This window comes from Cricetulus griseus (genome assembly GCF_003668045.3).
Source record: "Cricetulus griseus strain 17A/GY chromosome 1 unlocalized genomic scaffold, alternate assembly CriGri-PICRH-1.0 chr1_0, whole genome shotgun sequence".
Lineage (NCBI taxonomy): Eukaryota > Metazoa > Chordata > Mammalia > Rodentia > Cricetidae > Cricetulus > Cricetulus griseus.
Genome location: NW_023276806.1, coordinates 60390062 through 60409195, shown reverse-complemented (window position 1 = coordinate 60409195; position 19134 = coordinate 60390062). Strand labels below are relative to the sequence as shown.

At 40.7% G+C, this 19134-nt stretch overlaps 1 protein-coding gene across 6 annotated transcripts in view; it reads left to right on the top strand.

Moving 5' to 3' along the window:
• The window catches only part of Otud7b (OTU deubiquitinase 7B), a 60630-nt gene that overhangs the window by 16240 nt on the left and 25256 nt on the right, over nucleotides 1-19134 (top strand). For all 6 annotated transcript variants that reach the window (XM_027393683.2, XM_027393682.2, XM_035451478.1 and 3 more), the window contains one exon: nucleotides 18278-18428. In XM_027393683.2, the coding sequence (XP_027249484.1) occupies nucleotides 18344-18428 (85 nt within the window). In that variant the 5' untranslated portion in view covers nucleotides 18278-18343. Of the gene's footprint in view, nucleotides 1-18277; nucleotides 18429-19134 lie in introns of those variants that run through there.

Sequence of the window (19134 nt, the reverse complement as noted above, 5' to 3'; positions counted from 1 at the left end):
AAGATACTGAGAATACTATAGTGAATGTCATATGAAGTCTCTGCCAGAGGCTAAGCAACTTACCTGGATTACAAGAAGCAGAGTAATAGAGCTGGGATTTAGATAGAGCTTTGATGGATTCTAGAGTAACATCTGCAACCATTATTAGATTAGGCTGTCCTTTATATATATTGCACAACCTTTAAATACTTAAGTAAGACAAATCATAAAAATAGGTGCAACTGGGGCTGGAGAGATGGCTCAGAGGTTAAGAGCACTGACTGCTCTTCCAGAGGTCCTGAGTTCAATTCCCAGCAACCACATGGTGGCTCACAGCCATCTGTAATGAGATCTGGTGCCCTCTTCTGGAGTGCAGACAGAATGTTGTATACATAATAAATAAATAAAATATAATAAAAAAATAGGTGCAACTTCCTGAATTCCTTTGTTCTAAAGGCTCTTGATGAATACAAGAAAGAAATGTGTCTATGTTGGCAGGCCCACCTGCCCAATATTGCCTCTTCTTTTTCTCTCCCTACTCATGCCTTGGCATCAACTGGACCTTGTGTCTTGAAGACTGGGAAGAATTTGAGCCTTGCCTGCTCTCGTGTTCTTTCTTGTCACTCAGCGATGAGTAATGCATTGCTGACAGTGTCATGTAGTCATTCCAGTTGGGATTTTTTTTTTTTTCTTTTTCCCCAGTTCTTCCTGATGAGTATGTGAACAGGAACACTTTGGCTGGATTTACCATCTGCAGTTCATTCAATTAGAAAATGTTTTCTGTATCATTCTGGGAAAGCGTTTGAGAGTGGGAAGAACATAAAAAAATTGTGTGTCCTCTGCTTAGCCTCAGTCAGTTTTATTTGTATTCTAAGTTGATTCTTTAGTTCATGTTATTAAAGAGAGTACTGATTTTGTTCTTCCTCCTCCTCTTTCTTCTTTCTTCTGTTTGTTTTTTTTTGGGGGGGGGACGACAGGGGTTCTCATGTAACAGCTCTGGCTGTCCTGGACTGGCTTTATAGACCACGATGGCCTTGAACTCATAGGGATTGGTCTGCCGCTACCTCCTGAGTGCTGGGATTAAAGGTGTGTTCACTTTAAATTATGGCCATTGTTGTCACATGCCAGCAACTGGGATAAGTGATATTCAACAATTTCAAAAGAGGCACAAGGATTTCTTTTATAAATTACTAGAAAGCATTACAAATGCTTAAGACTCAGAATCTGGATTCCATTTGTGTTCTATAATTTAGGTAGTATCAAAGTTGTAGACATTAGAACTATTTGGTATTTAGGATGCAGTCAGTTTTATACTGGGTGTTGTGTTTATAACTTCTGCTGCTTTCTGTGACTGAGACCAAAATCCAATTGGAACTGTTTGTTCAGGTTGCTTTTGCCATAGCTACCAGCTGTAGCCTTCTGAATAACTGTTGATTTGTAACAGGAAGGATGATAGTGGAGCACACAACTGTCTAGCCTGTCCTGCAAGGATCTTAGCCTGTTCCAAAGCCTCTTGAACCTTTCTGTTCCAGTCTCATATAACAACCTTCATCAAGTTATGCAGCCGACAGACAGACAGCTTAGGCAAGAGGGGGCATGAAAATTTGCCAATATCCCAAGAGTCCCCAGAATGCCTTTATCTAGTTGATTAACAAGCACGGGCTGTTGTAGGATTTTGTCAGTAGCATTGTCAGGTATCATATGCATCTTACCAGACCACAATACTGTAAGCATTTTACAGTTGTGCCTGGACCTTGCACTTTGTGCAGACTGAGAGAGACCCCACCCTCCCTCCTTTAGATGCACATGTCTGTAGTGGCTTTCCAAATCTGCACAACACTCAGAGGTTAGCATTATGTCATCCATATAACAACATCTTTTCCAGAGAGCACGTAGGGCAAGGCAACATCCCGAACCACCATCCCATAATAAATAGCGGGGTTACAAAGATAACCTTGGTGATTCACTCTGAAAGTCTGTTGTCATGGATTCTGAGCTAGTGTCAGGTGATCCCAGAAGTTTACAACTAAAGATACTAAAGGCACATGTAAGCAAAGTCTAATACAGCATGGAAAGATTGCATCTATTTGTATCAATTGCTTCCTCCATAGATCATGGTCAGGTACAAAGCATGGATCATTCTTTCTGAGCCATTACATTTCCATATCCTGGAGCTCATCCACAGAGCCTCCCTACATTTCTCCACACCTGATGAACTCAGTGGGCCTGACTTAATCTGCTCAGACCTTCTACCCAGGGCCAAAGGGGAACATGGTGTTGCTCTCCCCTGCTGTATCTGCAGGCTCCCTGGGTCCAACAGACTCTGTGTTGACACTGTAGTGTTGCCTCCCCGGTCACTGTTCCTGGCTGTTGAGGGTGTTCCTGGCTGGTCAAACCATGTCCACCTCTAGCATAACCTTTTGTTGGAGGAAAACATGCTGCCCTTAATCTAGAGGGATAATTACTGACTCCTGGGACAGGCTGGATGTTTTTTACCTGTGCTGCTCAATAACAGAAGTCTTTCCAGAACTGCTCCTTGGACTTGAAAGCCTTCCAGAAAGCTCCTTAGCGCACAATTTGGCTTTCTATCAATTCTTTTCTTATGAACTATAGCTCGACATGAATCTTGCCACATTTGTCTTTTGAGTATTCCCGGCAGACCTCTTCCTCTGCTTTTCCTTTAAAAAAATGTAATTATTTTTATTTTATGTGCATTGGTATTTTCTTGTATGTATGTCTGTGTGAGGGTGTCTGATCCCCTGGAATTAGAATTATAGACAGTTGTGAGCTGTCATGTGGGTGCTGGGAATTAACTTGGGTCCTTTAGAAGAGCAGCCTGTACTCTAAACTGCTGAGCCATTTCTCCAGCCCTTCTGCTTTCCTTTTTTGGTTTGTTTTTGTTTTTCAAGACAGGGTTTCTCTGTGTAGCCTTGGCTGTCCTGGAACTCCCTCTGTAGACCAGGTTGGCCTCCAACTCAGACAAATCTGGCTGCCTCTGTCTCCTGAGTGTTGGGATTGAAGGCATGCACCAGCACTGCCTGGCTCTACTTTACTTTTTAATTATCTAACTTAGGTTGTTCCCTCACTTTAGGGACTCTCTTTGAGTGCTGGGATGGACTGTTTGAATCTCCGAGGATTGAACATTGGGTACAAAGAGAGTGTGTCATGTGAGATTAGTGGGATAGTTGATGTGGGTGTGTCTAACCTGTAAGAAACGCAGGCTTGATAGTTGCAGAGCTAGTGAGATAGTCTGCCTGCCCTTGCAGTCCTGGCTCACCTTGGACTCTGACTTCCTTCCCCAGCCTTCACAGTGCTGGTGTTACAGGCATGTGCCCCTGTGCCCACTCTATGCTATGTTAAATCTTTAAAAAGTACTCAGGTGCCATATGTTGCCAGTTTGCCTTCCTCAGACGTTTCCTCTTTGTTAAGTATTTCTTTAGAAAATGTGTTCTGGGGCTGGTGAGAATGAGTAAAGCTTTGCATTTGCCACCATTTGTGTTGGCCTGAGTTTGGTACTTCAAATTCACATGGTGGAAGGAGAGAACTGACTCCCACGTTGTCCTCTGACCTTCATGTGTGCATTGTGGAACATGCCTCCTCTCAATAAACGTAGTAGTAATAGTAACAACAACAACAATAATAACACAAAAGCTTCTTAAGCGTTTAACTGTAGGTGAAACTTTTGAGGAAAGGTGGAGTTGCACATTTGTAGTTTCAGTTTCTTACTTAGGATCTGAGCCTAATACTTGCAGACTGGGTCAGTTTGGCCTATTAAGTGTGTAATTTAAGGGGAAATGTGTCATTTTTATTTTGCTTGAGTTAGTCCTACAGTTTTTTGATAGCAGTAACTTATTGACCCTTTGATAGAATTAAGAGTACTTACTTGCTTTTAAATTCTCATTAAGATAGTTTTCTATAGTTTCTTTTATGTCCTTTCTATTTTTAAAGCCAGTAATTATTACAACCAACACTACTACCATTGAAAATAATAACGGGTTGCAACTCATTCTTAGGTTTGATTTCTCATGTTAATTTTAGGGAGAGATTCAGAGGCTAGTGAGGTATATACCCTGTGTACTAACTGATGCTTTTGTAGTTTTTGTGTGTGAGGGAAAAGCAAAGACCTTTCTTCTGCCAACTTGGTCTGATGCTATGTTCTTGTGAAGGGTTGCCTAGGTTACTTCTATCTAGTCTATATGTACAAAGAGCTTAATAGTTTTCTTATTTGCATTGTATTTATGCATATGACCTAGAGTTTCTAAAGCTGAAGATGGTTTTGAATTTCCTCGTGCTTCTGGTGTCAACTCTAAAATGTCACACTGCCCGTAAACTTTTTTAGTACATTCTTCTGGAAGCACCCTCTGCATAGGAAACAGTTCACCCTGAGTTGGGTGGGAATAGGATCAACCTGTGTCTTCTAATATGGATCCTGTGAAATAGATAGCAAACATATTGGTCCAGATCAGAGTCTGTTTGGCTCCCAAAGTAGTGAAATTGAGTAAACAATGTCTTCAAATTGACTAGGTATTTTAATCAAAGGACTTCACTGATTGGCATTATTTATTTATTTTAAAGATTTTATTTATTTATTATGTATACAGTTATCTGCATGCATGCTTGCACACCAGAAGAGGGCACCAGATCTCATTACAGATGGTTGTGAGCCACCGTATGGTTGCTGGGAATTGAACTCCGGTCCTCAGGAAGAGCAGTCAGTGCTCTTAACCTCTGAGCCATCTCTCCAGCCCCCTATTTATGATTTTTTGAGACAGGGTTTCTCTGCAGCTTTGGAGGCTGTCCTGGAACTCACAAAGAAATGCCTGTCTCTGCCTCCCAAGTGCTGGGATTAAAGGCGTGCACCACCGCCTGGCTGTGCCACTACCACTCAGCGATTGGCATTCTTGAAGAGAAACATGACTGTAACAATCCAATAGATTTTTAAAATGTCTCTCCCTTTGATGGTTCCTTTTGCCCCTCCCCCCTTTTTGGCTCTGATTTCTAATACCTGTCCTTTTTTTGTTTTGTTTCTGGAAACTGCCCATTAGGAATTTCTAGAAGGTAGCAGTGGCTTGTATATATTCCCATTCATCTCACAGCCTGACTGGCATTGAGTTGGGAGGTTACATTTCCATAAGTGGACACTTTGTACCTGGGCACTGTTGTGCCTCAGGATGGTGGCCCTTCCTGAGGATGAGCACAGATGGTTTTTGTTTTGTTTTTTAAGAAGGAAATTAGCTTGAATAAATGTGGGAAGATTTGTTGTTTTGTTGCTTTAGGCTTTTCTAGGGGCAAACAGAGGAAATGTGTTAAAAGTTGGTGTTTTGTTTCTTGGTTTTAGATTGTTTCATCCTGTTCAAAACTCAGCAGTGATTTTTAATTAGTACAAGAGAAGTATATTTAGTAAAAATAAGTTTATTCTGAAAAAGTATAATCTAGCTTCAAACTATCAATATAAAAGCAAAAGAAAAATGATATCTCTACGATGCATAATTTTATCCCACCCTCTTGCTTTAGGCCTTAGGGTATGATGTGCAAAGCACTTACAAGAAGAGTTTCTCTCTTAGTGTTGATTGGTACACAAAAGTGATTTGTTTTGTGGTGCTTCTCTGATTGTCTTTACAGATTATTTGTTTCCTGAATATGGGTCGCTTAAGGGATTGACTTTTTAAAGGCATATCTTTTTCTTTGATCCACATCTGATAAACCTGGGTGTAGTGGTGGCACAAACCTTTAATCCCAGCACTCGGGAGGCAGAGGCTGGTGGATTTCTGTGAGTTTGAGACCAGCCTGGTCTATGAAGTGAGTTCCGGGACAACCATGGCTGTTACCCAGAGAAACCCTGCCTCAAAAAACTTAAAAAAAAAAAAATCTGTGATATTTCTAAAAGTTCATGACTCTAAAATGTGACACAGAAAAACACTGACATTCTGAGCCTCCCTCCCTACCTCTGTCCACATAGGATGTTATTATGTAAATGATTACAGTATAGTACACTACCTCAGGTAGACTAGAATTATCAGATTGTGTTGTATACTCATACCTAACCTGTGTGCATAAGTAGAAGAGGCTTGTTTGTTTTTTTAAAATTTATTAATGCATGTATATGTGTAGACCACGCACATGCCTGGTGCCTTGTGGAGGTCAGAGGTTAGATTCCCAGGAATTGAAGTGACAGATGGTTGTAAGCCAGCATGTGAATGTTGAGAGCCCAGCCTAGCTCTATGCATGAGCAGTAAGGACTCTAACTGCTGAGCCATCCCTCTAGCTTCCCAATTTTTACAAATTACTGTTTTATTCTATGTGTACAGTTGCTTTGTCTACATGTATGTCTTACTTAGTTTGTAACTGCCTGGTACCAGCAGAGGCCAGAAGAGGGTGTTGAATTCCCTAGAACTGGAGTTCTAGGTATGAATGTCGGTGCTGGGAATCAATCCCAGGTTCTCTGGAAGGGTAACCAGTGCTCTTAACTCCAGCCCCAACTTATTTTAAAAGAAAAGTACTGTAAGAGGAGCAACCTACACAAGAGAAAGAGGTCCAAAGAATGCTGGAGATAACCCTGAGTTAGGTGGACACTTTTAACTGCAGCTTGGATATGTGGGCATTCGTGGGGTTAGAGTAATTATTAGGAGGGATAGTAACAGCTGAGATAGTATCAATAAGCATGGATATTATCTTTAAAAGAAAAGTTATTAGGAGTTCTTCTTGTGATTAAACAGGTGTGATTTTACCATAAATTTTTGAAGAACTGTATGAACCTGAATCAGAATTAGAGTACTGTCTTGCCATCTGAGTGTTATTTAGATATGACAAATGCCTCTGTATATGTGTCAGCTATCAGAAAACACAGCTAAGAACCCTAAAGAGTAGTTAAAAATATTTAGGGGATAAAGTCATGATGTGAAGCCCAGGTTGGCCTGGAACTCGTTAAGTAGCTGAGGCTGTTCTTGAACTTGGGAATTTTCCTGCATCTATCTTTTGAATATTGAGATTAGAGATGTGTACTAGTATAATTTGAAACTTCTTTTTTTTATGATTTGTCAATGTGTATCACAAGCAAAACTACAGAAGCTATTTAGTGGACTTAAGCTATACACATATAAATTGTATTTGTCCATACAGCCATTCTTATATCAATGGGTCAGATCAGAAAATGGTAAATATTTGAAATATACAAATAATTCATAAGCCTATTTTAAGTATAGATACATAGATTAGCATGACTATTTTTAGAGCTATAACTGTGTGTGTGTGTGTGTGTGTGTGTGTGTGTAGCAATATGTTAAATCTGTTACTAAGCTTTTAAAGTATAAAATAATAATACCAACTTCAAGGATCTCCACCGAAATGTAATCTTGACCTCCAGCCTCCTACTGTCCTTAAAGGGTCCACTTCCTAACTCATCTGGGTAAAGTAGTTGCTCTTACATAGATTCCTGTGCTAGTGACACTGCAGGCTAACACTCCTCACCCATCTCGAATGCCTTGAAGGTGGGACTGTGGCGCCTCTTCATTGTATCCCAGCCCTTAAATCAGTGTCTAGATGATGATGGTGCAGGTTGGATGTGTCTAAAAGACCAACTAATAGCAATGGCAGATGCTTTATACATAGAGCCTATGGGAGTTAAATGAGGGTTAGAGATGGCCAGAAAAGACAGACGCAGAACTAAAAAGAAAGAAAGTGATCAAGATCTTTGATCTGAAGTGTCTAATTTCTGTTGTATCTCACCATGAAGCCTTGGCTAACCTGGTGCTCTCCATGTGTCTTGTGTCTCACCATGAAGCCTTGCCTAACCTGGTGCTCTCCATGTGTCTTGAACTCAAGACAATCCTCTTGCCTCAGCTTTCTGAGTGCTGAGATTACAAGAACACACCAGTGTGCTTGGCTTTTAAGCATCTAATTTGATAAAAGGAAAACTTCTTTGTCTAATGAAGGCTAAAAAATATTAACTGTATGTGGAAGGAAATTAATTTACCAAAAGAGGTTTTTGATATAAATTAATTTCATATGGGAAACTAACACAATATAGCAGTTTGCTTTCCCCCTCCTATCTGGTTTCTCCATTGACTGGATATATTATAATTGACAAAGAAATGACCAATAATTATTAGGTAGGGAGAGGGTTGGTTTTTACTAAAGTTTAGATTGGCTTTTGAGAGATACTATGTTTGATTTGTTGTTACTGTTAGTAGTGGTATGTGTGTAAAAAATTGAGCAATCTTTAAAGGGCTCAAGTAGAACTTTTGGTTTTGTAGGTTATCTTAAAAGTTGACTTTATTGAAAATCCAATTTTGGCTGAGTGTGATGGCACACTCCTTTAATCCCAGCATTCAGGAGGCAGAGGCAGGCAGATCTCTGTGAGTTCGAAGCCAGCCAGCAGAAAAAAACAACAAAAACATAAACAAAAAACAAAAACCTCTAAAACAAAAAAACAAAAAACAAAAAACTTGCAAAAACAAGAAAAGATTTGTAGGACTGGGAGGAGATAACTTTGGAAGAAATAATGTAGGTAGCTATGTTGGGTACTGGTAGAGTTAGAGCGTTATGACAGGGATTTGGGCACAAAGGCAGCTGGCATTTCTCAAGGATATACTGTCTATCAGGTATTACTCTAAAGATTTTAAATATTTGTAATCAAGATCTGAACTGTGTAGTTTTCCATTTTATGTTAGGCACAAAATAGTTGTATTCCCACAATTATACGGTCCTAAAGTGTTAAGTCAATGATTTGTAACCAGGTGTGTCTGAACCCAGAGTCGATTCTTTGAGTGTGGAGTCGAGAGGGTTAAGCGGTGAGGGTGGACTTGAGTGTGAAGATTGATTGTTGACGTCCTTCATCCTCTCAGACAAAGTGTGGTGTCAAGAAAGTACCAGGTCTCTGGAGTGGAGTGGGCGACTGTAAACATTTTGAGTAACGTTGAGGGATCACCTAAGCTCCTTGAGGTCATTTGTCATTTTCATGTGTAATATGAGGTGAGTGACACAAATCTCATCTCTTAGAGTTGTTTGGAAATTTAAGTAAGATAATGTCTAAAACTTTAACACTTGATTTTCTTTCACTTTGTTTCCACTTAATGTTACATTGGATGTTGGCCATATCCTCTTTCTTTCTAAGGTTATAGTTTTGTATGTTGGAATGTTGGAAGGACATGTATTAACCAAAAAAAAAAAAAAAAAAAAAAAGAACAGCCTGCCAAAACAGTCATTCATCTCTCCCTCCCACCTTACCAAGAATTTGTGTTCCCCTGCCCTCCTCTCTCCCTGTCTGGATTCCTTGGAATTGACATCATAAGCATGGAGGAGTTTCTGACCTTTGAAAATTCTTAAGTGTTGTGGTTTTTCAGTGAGTTTTGAGAGGTGTTGGAGAGGACACAGAGGCAGCTCCTATGCCCTGGTGGAGCCAGGAGAGCGGGGGTAAAGTGAGAATGCGGAAGCCTTGGAGGATGGTGTCAAGAGCAGAATGTAGGGTCAGTAGTTTCTCAAGCCTTTCAACAGAGGTCTGTTGTCTTCCACCAGTATTACCAGCATTTAATTTTAGCTTCTTTTCTCTATTACTAAGTAGTTGGGGACTCAGTATATACCGATGGGCCTTAATACAGTAGTAGTCTGAGTTAAACCATCTTTAGGGAAGAGAAGCTATTCCAAATAAAATCATTTAACAGTCTTCAGCAAATGCCTTTGAGGTAAGCCACTGTAAATTTGCCTGTGTGCAATACTGGTGTGTGTGTGTGTGTGTGTGTGTGTGTGTGTGTGTGTGTGTGTCTGTGTGTCTGTGTGTCTGTGTGTCTGTGTGTGTGTGTGTGTGTGTGTGTCTGTGTGTGTCTGTGTGTGTGTGTGTGTGTGTGTGTGTGTCTGTGTGTCTGTGTGTGTGTGTGTGTGTGTGTGTCTGTGTGTGTGTCTGTGTGTGTGTGTGTGTGTCTGTGTGTCTGTGTGTGTGTGTGTCTGTGTGTCTGTGTGTCTGTGTGTGTGTGTGTGTGTGTGTGTCTGTGTGTGTGTGTGTGTGTGTCTGTGTGTGTGTGTGTGTGTGTCTGTGTGTGTGTGTGTCTGTGTGTGTGTGTGTGTGTCTGTGTGTGTGTGTGTGTGTGTGTGTCTGTGTGTGTGTGTGTGTGTGTGTGTGTGTGTGTGTCTGTGTGTGTGTGTGTGTCTGTGTGTGTGTGTGTCTGTGTGTCTGTGTGTCTGTGTGTGTGTCTGTGTGTCTGTGTGTCTGTGTGTGTGTCTGTGTGTGTGTGTGTGTCTGTGTGTGTGTGTGTGTGTGTGTCTGTGTGTGTGTGTGTCTGTGTGTCTGTGTGTCTGTGTGTGTGTGTGTGTGTGTGTGTGTGTCTGTGTGTCTGTGTGTCTGTGTGTGTGTGTGTCTGTGTGTGTGTGTGTGTGTGTGTGTGTGTGTCTGTGTGTCTGTGTGTCTGTGTGTGTGTGTGTGTGTGTGTGTCTGTGTGTCTGTGTGTCTGTGTGTGTGTGTGTGTGTCTGTGTGTGTGTGTGTGTGTCTGTGTGTCTGTGTGTGTGTGTGTGTCTGTGTGTCTGTGTGTGTGTGTGTGTGTGTGTGTGTGTGTCTGTCTGTCTGTCTGTCTGTCTGTCGTCTGTCTGTAGTTGGGAATTATACAAATAATTTTCAATTTATTGGAATGAAAATTGAGTATCTGGTAGTACGTTGGGACACAGGAGAAATAAGGCAGGTATTTGCCCTCAGATTGTTCCTGTTTGGTGGGGATATAAACATGTAAATATAAAACAAAATCTGTGTTGTATGACCATGTGGTAGTTTGAAAGAAATGGACCCCAAAAGGAGTAGCACTAATAGGAGGTGTGGCCTTGTTGGAGTAGGCGTGGTCTTGTTGAAGGAAGTGTGTCACTGAGGGAGTGGACTTGGAGGTCTGAAGCTTCACTCAGTGTGACAGTTGACTTCCTGTTGCATGCAAAATGTAGCACTCTCAGCTCCACCGCCACATCTGCCTGCATGCTGCCCTGCTTCCCTTCCTGACAGTGATGGACTGGACCTCTGAAGCTGTCAGTGAGTCACCCTCAATTAAATGTTTTCTTTATAATTGTTGCTGTGGTCATGGTGTCTCTTTACATCAATAAAACCCCAACTAAGACAGACCAAATGGTGATAGATGTGGAGGGTAAAGTTCTGTTGGGACACCAAGGGGAAAGTGGACTCCAGAGAATGCTTTGCAAATGAGCAGAGAGCTCACCTGCTGGGCCAGCAGTCCTTTCAGGCAGGGGAACAGTCTGCAAAATGATGGAGATGAGAAACAGACATCACACTGGGACTAATGGGAGATAAATATGCCAGGTCATGAAGGGCCTTTTGTTTTTTTTGTGATATACAGAATTAGAGGTTAATGCTCATTGGAGAGCTGTTGAGGAATTTTGAGCACTGGATATGATATCATTTATATTAAAAATTCTTTACAGTAGGTGCTTATAGAGGTTGATCAGTATTTGTGGAAAGAAAGAGGAAGTTCTTTTCTGGATCCTGGTTCTCAAAACTTGAGATAGAGTAAAAGCTTGTTAAAGACATTGGATTAGAAAATTAGAAAATTAACTGGGCAGTGGTGGCCCATGAAAAGCCAGTTCCAGGACAGCCAGAGCTGTTACACAGGGAAACCCTGTCTCAAAAACCAAACAAAAGAAAAGGGGGGGGGGGGGAAGCTGTCTGAAAGGTTATCTGTGAGTATAAGGAAAGAGAGGAAAGCACAGTGTGCCTTCCTGGGTTGTGGCTCTAGTGCTTAGAGTGATGTTCCATTTGTTAGATTAGAAAATACTGTGGTAGTTGGAAAGAATGGAGGCAGAAATGAGAGAAAAAATGTTTTATGTGTCTAGGCTGAAGTCTTGGGGACTTCCCAGATGAGGCAAAAAGAATTCGAGACTTTTTATACCTTGAAGTTACCAGCATTTGGGTGGGCAGGTACATGAATGAAGTTTCTTAAGGAGGCACAAAGAGTAAGAAATAGAGGGCTTATGGTTAGAACTGTGGGCTGAACCTTAGTGCAGGAACAAGCAGAGTCTACAAGGTACCCTAGGAGGCTACGAGGGGAGTATGATAAGGAAGATTGTGATGCTACCTGTGACTGGTACCTGTGTGGTGCCAGTGTCCTCTTGTAGAAGCATATTTGAGTACAATGATAACTAAGCCTAAGTTAAAGTATATTATCAGGGGACTGGAGGGATGGCTCAGCGGTTAAGGGCACTGACTGTTCTTCCAGAGGTCCTGAGTTCAATTCCCAGCAAACCACATAGTGGCTCACAACCACCTTGAATGAGATCTGGTGCCCTCTGCTGGCATGCAGGCAGAAGACTGTATACATAATAAATAAATAAATAAATAAATAAATAAATAAATAAAATCTTTAAATAAATAAATCTTTAAGAAGAAAAAAGAGAAAGCATCGGGGAATTAGTGTATTTAAGAAGTTGTTCAAGAAGAAGATAATAATGTTGTCTTATAAAAAGACACCGTGGCCAAACAACCAGCCCTTATGAAAGAAAGCATTTAATTGGAGGCTTGCTTACACTTTCAAAGGTTTAATCCATTATCATGGTGGGGAGCATGATGCCATGCAGACAGGTGCTAGAGCAGTACCTGAAGAGCTCCATACTGCTGGAGAGACAGAGAGACTCTGGGCTTGGCATGGACTTTTGAAACAAACCTCAGAGGCCCCCCCCCCCCCCCCCCCCGTGACACATTTCAACAAAGCCACACCTCCTAGTCCTTTTAATAGTACCACTCCCTGTTGACTAAACATTCAAATATGTGAGCCTTTGGGGGAGGAGGGTGGAGTATCATTCTTACTTAAATCACCACAAATGTACAAGAAGGGCAGGGAAGAAAGTCCCTTGCCTTGCCTTGCTTTGTAATTTTGTTTTTCTTTCTGTGCAGTGGGAGCAAGATCGTTTGCTAAGAATAGGTGGGATAGGGTCTTAGCTAGGAAGCTAGGGGCTAATGGTGAAGGTGTGGATGATCCTGAGACAATTACTTGGTGTAACAAAGTCAAGTAAAAGACTACAGTGTTTTGTTGAAATAGAGGTGACTAGCCAGGCAGTCGTAGTGCACACCTGTAATCCCAGCACTGGGGAAGGAAGGAGAGGTAGGCAGAGTTCGAGGCCAGCCTGGTCTACAAAGTGAGTTCCAGGGCAGCCAGGGCTGATTCATAGAGAAACCCTGTCTTGAGAAGAAGGAAAAAGAAAGAAAAAAGAAGAAACTAAATATACTTTGTCATAGTGATCTACAGAATTATTTGATCTTACTTTGCTCAGTCACTCCATCTAGTGGTATAGAAGTTGAGTGGACTAGCCATCCAAATTGGGTCGATAAAACAGAAGGATAAAGAAACTTGGTTTTGAGCAGGAGAGATGGCTTAGTGGCTAAGGCCTAAGTTTGTTCCCAGCATCCACACATGGTGGCTCACAACCATCTATAATTCCATTTTCCAGGGATCTAGTATCATTTTTTTAAGCCTCTGTGAGCACCAGACATGCATGCAGTACTATATATACATACATGTAGACAGTAAGTAAATCTTCAAAAAATAAACTAGGTTTTTTCACCAAGTTAAATTATGTAAATGATGATAAGTCATTGATTTCACTGTCGGTTGTCCAAGAAGGGACAAATGGAATGTGTCCAGTTTTCTTAGTTTATCATATCTCTAGCAATATTTTCCCAAGTCCACTATGCAACTTCAGTTCTCCCTCCTTAATCAGTATGCTTGTAACAACAACAAAAGTCTTTAAAACCTTTCAGTCTGCTATTTTAATAACTAATTTCTGATCATTTTCCACCTATGCTCATGACACATCAGTGCTTATCATACTTTTAAAATAAAATCTGAAACATCTTTAGGGTCTACTAGATCCTCTCTGTGTTTTCTGCCGCTCTCACTGTGGTTCAGTGCCTTGGTATGTGCTTCTTTGCCTTGGAGCATTCTTCTGTCCTAGTCTGTCTCTCCAGTTGTTCACTGTTCTTAGTTAAGCAGCAATGCCATGGGAGGCTTTTCCTCCTTCCTTACAGGAGGTAACATTGCCATCTCCAGCATTTACTGCTGTATGACTTTATAACTTTTTCTTTTTCAGTGTAGACGTTTTATAAGCACGGGAATTGTGTCCAGTTCACTGTTCATGTTTATTATTGAACATAGTATCCCAATGTTCAGTTGGCAGTCCATGGGCTTTTTATTGTCTCATGCATAATGTGGTTAAGAGATTAGATGTCTCAGAAAGAAAGTACGTTAGAATGGAAAAGAAGAGCTGGAGGCTGGGTGTGATAGTTGCGCATGTAACCCCAGCAACCTGGGAAGCAAACAGGAAGATCACCACAAACTGGAGGCCAGCGTGGTTTCAGAGGGAGCTTTGGGCCACTGAGGGCTGTGTAGAGACGTTGTCTTTAAAACAACAACAACAAAATGAAATGAAGATGAAATTGTAGAGTAAGATGCTGAATTTTAAGACTGCCAGGGGAAATGCTTTCAGGACATGGCAGGGTCTGCATCTGAGTTGTTGCAATGAAGGTGAAAATTTTTAGACTTGAGGCAGATAATAGCTGAGCATTGAAATTTCTCTGGAAATGGTAAGACTTGAAGGGAGAAAACCACAGGCCTTTAACCAGTTCTTGTTTGCTGCTCCCTCTCTGGCAGGGATGAAATAAAGTGACATGAATATGTGCAATCTTAATTCCTTTTGAAACAGTGGGATCTAGCAGGAAGACATGGGTTCAGACTTTCTAGGTTTAGACATGCTTTTCCATCTGGCTTTTTGTTTTCATTGTTGAGTAAATAAATAAGGTAGTATGTGGCAGTGGGGAGTGGGGGTATTGCTAGGAATCAAGGCCTTTTGTGTGCGGGTGAATGCTCTGCTACTGAGAATATTAACTTGTTCCTTTTAGCTCTTGGTTTCTGTCTTCACTTCAAGAGCATGGAAGTGGAAGGAGGGGTAAGAGGCAGAATTGAATTTGAGCAAGATACTTCATTTATGTGGCATGCTGAGTTTGTAGTTATGGTCAGCACCAACATTTATAAATGAATACAGGTACAAGCAAGTACTGATCCAGGGAAAGGGTTTATAAAATAAATGCCACTGACTGCCTTATGACAGTGTCATGATGTTGGGCTGCAAGAGTATTTTTGTAAAGTAATGATTTAATATTTTTCCATTGAAAAGTCCATCATTGTTAATTTTGCTGTTCTATAGACCAGAATAAGAGCCATTATGCAAACAGTATTAGGGGAGGGTCCTGGTGATATGCTTGACTCTTGTTTAGAAGAAAACAACTGTAACAGTTGGAGCTGAAAGTGATGAGCTCCCTGTCAAAGGTTGCATTCACTTGGAAACTGGACTGAGTAATTGGTGATAACCCCTTTACTAGGAAACGGGATGATTTTGATGTCTGAATCTGTCTATACACACAATCAACAAAGACTGAGTGCCTCCCTTTATTTGAAAAGTTGAAGTTTAGGGTTTTGTTTTCTTGTTTGGGTTTTTCCTTCCTGTGTGCTGAGAAAGAGATAGACTGAGTCTTTGTCATTGGTTCGATATCCCATTAGGAATTTGAGAAGCTTCAGGCAGGTGTTGTGGTGATGTAACAAGAGCGGCTGTCCTTACCTGTTGGGCAAAGTTCATACCATGTACCTGGAGAATCAAATACAAGAGTGTGCTGCCAAGAAGTTTGCTTTGGTGCTTCACATTTTTGCTGAAGAGCCAGTCTTTCCAGATATGAGTTATTTGTTTATTTTAGATGTTTTGAAATGAATGACCTACTTCTGTTACCCTGTGAGATCCCAGATGCCACAGCACCTATGGTTTTCATTTGCTTCTCTCTTTCAGGAGTCTGAGTCTGGCTGGAAATTGTCTGCGTGCCTGTGGCTTAGTCAGATCTTCTTTTTGCTGAGTGCTGTTTGTGTCTTTCCTACATCCTCTCAAAAGGTTGTTAAAGTGGCTTACCTGGTTTTATTTATTTATTTATTATTTATTATCTATCTCTACCTATTTATTATCTATCTGTCTGTCTGTCTATCTATCTATCTATCTATCTATCTATCTATCTATCTATCGAGACAGGGTCTCATAGCTCCAACTGTCCTGGAACTCACTGTGTAGACTAAGCTGGCCTCAAACTCACAGAGATCTGTCCTCCTCTTGCTGAGAGCTGGGATTAAAGACCTGAGCCACCATACTCATTAGTCTTATTTTATTTTTTAAGAGCGAAGATTGAAGTTCATTTTGGAGTTAGGTTCTTGATTTTGGATTATTTATGTGTTGTTACTAGGCAGTTCCCATGTCCTGTGACTAAAGTGGTGAACGCAATGGGCTTTGGAGAGAATTCTTACTTGCATTAGGAGATGAAAAGCCTTTCATTCACCTATGATTTCTGAGTGCATTTAATTTTCTTTTCTTATATTTTTGAGACAGGGTCTTTCATTGTAGCCTTGAATTCTCAATCTTCCAGCCTCTGCCTCTTGGGTGCTGATATTACAGACATGTACCATTGCCTACCTTGAAGTTAAATTCTTAAGCACAAGCTGCAAGGGACTGAATCACTTTTTAGAAAACTTGGTCAGAAGTTCTTCATGTAGTTCTGGGGTAGAATAAGGTTAACAACCTCAGAGGAATGTTGGGTTGGTGCTTAGGATATTGAAGCAGATGAAAATTAGACATTTGTTTATAATGAATTTATTCAGCAGGTATTTATTGCTGCCTACTATATTGCAGATACCTTGCTAAATGTTGGGCTGGGATAGAATAAATCATATCTGGTACCTACTGATTTCTTGTATTGTTAGAGCACTGTAAGAAGCAATGACTTCTCTTTCACACACACACACAAAAAACAATCAAAACAAAGCAAAAAACAAAAATTGAAAGAACTACCAACAACAAAACAATGCAGTTATCAGGTTAGAGACTTAGAAGTTTTTATGACCCACAAGTATTTCCTTACTATATCTAAGAAATGGAGAAAATTGGGATCAGATCATACCACTAAACAGTTGTATCCTGGGAAAGAGAGGAGTGAAGAAAAAAATGCCCAGGAGTCATTCTTAGGCTTTAGGTTTTAGGAGGAATGTTTTGTCTGAGTCACTTGTTGTTCTCAAGAATTCTGGCTTTGGCTTTTCCAAAAGATGGGAAGATGGGTACAGTGGGGCAGCTGGGTACCTGGGCACTTTATGAATGAGCCCCCTTCTGCAGACCCTGTGAATTTGGTCAGAGGTTGTTGTCCACTGTGCTTTTGCTTTCTCTAATGGGATTGTTAACCACAGAGGAATGTTGACTTGGTGTCAGGCTGTCAGGTCAGGGACATAGTTTCTGCTAAAGTGAAGTCTGAAAGAAGCGATTTCCTCCACCTCAGGTAAACTTACCTGGCATTCATTTATCCTGGGGGGGGGGCACACTTCTGATTCTGCCTGTTTCCTGAGTCCCTGAAGTTAGTTTTGTTATGAGCCTTTGGGCTCACTACCCAGGTGTGCTGAGCAGCCTATTATTTTATTTTGAGTGGTTTCAGCATTCACTTTACTCTTCCTGTTTTCTCAGCTAGCATGAGAACATTAGTCAGCACTGAAATAGTCTGCTGTGTAGTAGTCATTTGTTTAGTAAGTATCTACTGAGGGCCAATGTGCCATGCACTGTGTCAAGTGATTCATTCCGGTGACACATCAGTAAAGAAGACACACAGCTTCCTACTTCTGAAAACTTGACATGTGAAAATCAAAGGTCAGACAGAGAATGTTTAAAATAACTAGAGAGGAAAGCCAGGGCATGATGGCATATGCCTGTAATATCAGCATTCAAGAGACTGAAGCAGGAGGATTGCTACAAGTTTGAGGTTAGCCTGAGCTACAAGATGAGGCATTGTTTCAAAACAAAAACAAAAAACCCACCTAAAAACCCTTAATAATAAATACATTCAGGAAGGAAATGAACACCGTGCTGTGTTAGGGAGCATTGCCGGTTGGGAAGCTTTATAGGGCCTCAATCTGCTGCCTCCTTTCCTTATACTGGAGAAGCAAACTTGCCTAGTATATGCAAGCCCCTGATTTAATCCCTAGTGCCCCCCTCCTTAAGTAAATAAATAAGTAGCAGAGGGAAAGCTTTGTTCAGAGTGGTTTGTGGTTATTGTAGGCATCAAGACATAATTGTTAATGAGGATATTAAATGTGATTCTTCATTAAAAATTTTAAACTTCTTTGCTTCAAAATTCAACTAGAATGAAGGAACCAGACTAGTTTACCATTTGGTTAAGAAACTGTTGAAATTGGGCTCTGAGGATGCTCTTCTAGTTACTTGAGCCTTGGGCGCTTACCTTCTTTTCAGGGCGAAGCCTGGATTTTGATCTATGTTCTGCTCACATCCTGCTGCCTGAGAGTACTTGATGATCCCATGACCCTGGACATGGATGCTGTCCTGTCGGATTTTGTCCGTTCCACAGGTGCAGAGCCAGGGCTGGCCCGAGATCTTCTGGAAGGTAAGGAGAGGATGAGAAAGAGAAAGCAAAATGTCATATTTACTATTAGGGTGATTTGGAGTATTTAAGGTGATCAGAAAAATATTTTGTATACCATAGGCCCTCTATTTAAGTTGCTTCTAATTATCTGCTTTGTGTGATCCACTATAGTTTTAAAATCCAAAATCCTCTCTCGCCTTGTACGTATTGGAGAGCTTTCTTCACCATGAGTTTATGTTCAGGTAATCCAAGGAGAAAGTTATATCAGCTCACTAAAATAATCATAGCGAAAAACACTTGATCTTGACCTTTAGCCTCTACACACTTGTGTATACACACCACACTTATATACCACATACATGCTTTAGCCTCTATAAACACTTGTATGCACACACCATACATGTATACTATACAGGTGCCCAAGAGCACACTCAAAATTAAGAAAAAATAAAATGTAATCATCCTCTTATAATGTGTGGCAGTGTCTGTGCAGTGTACCCAGTTAATGCAAGGTACATGAGATGTATTCTCTCAACTGCCATGGTATAATTTTGAAAACTGAGGTTCAGTAAGTTACATAGGATTTTAACCTTGACAGCTTTTTAAACTATGACTCTTGATGATTATTTTACAAATTACTTCTTGCATGTTACAAACACTCATGGCATTAAAAAAAAAAAAAAAAGATGAGAGTACTATGAAAGTAAAGATGGAAATCTGATTTAGC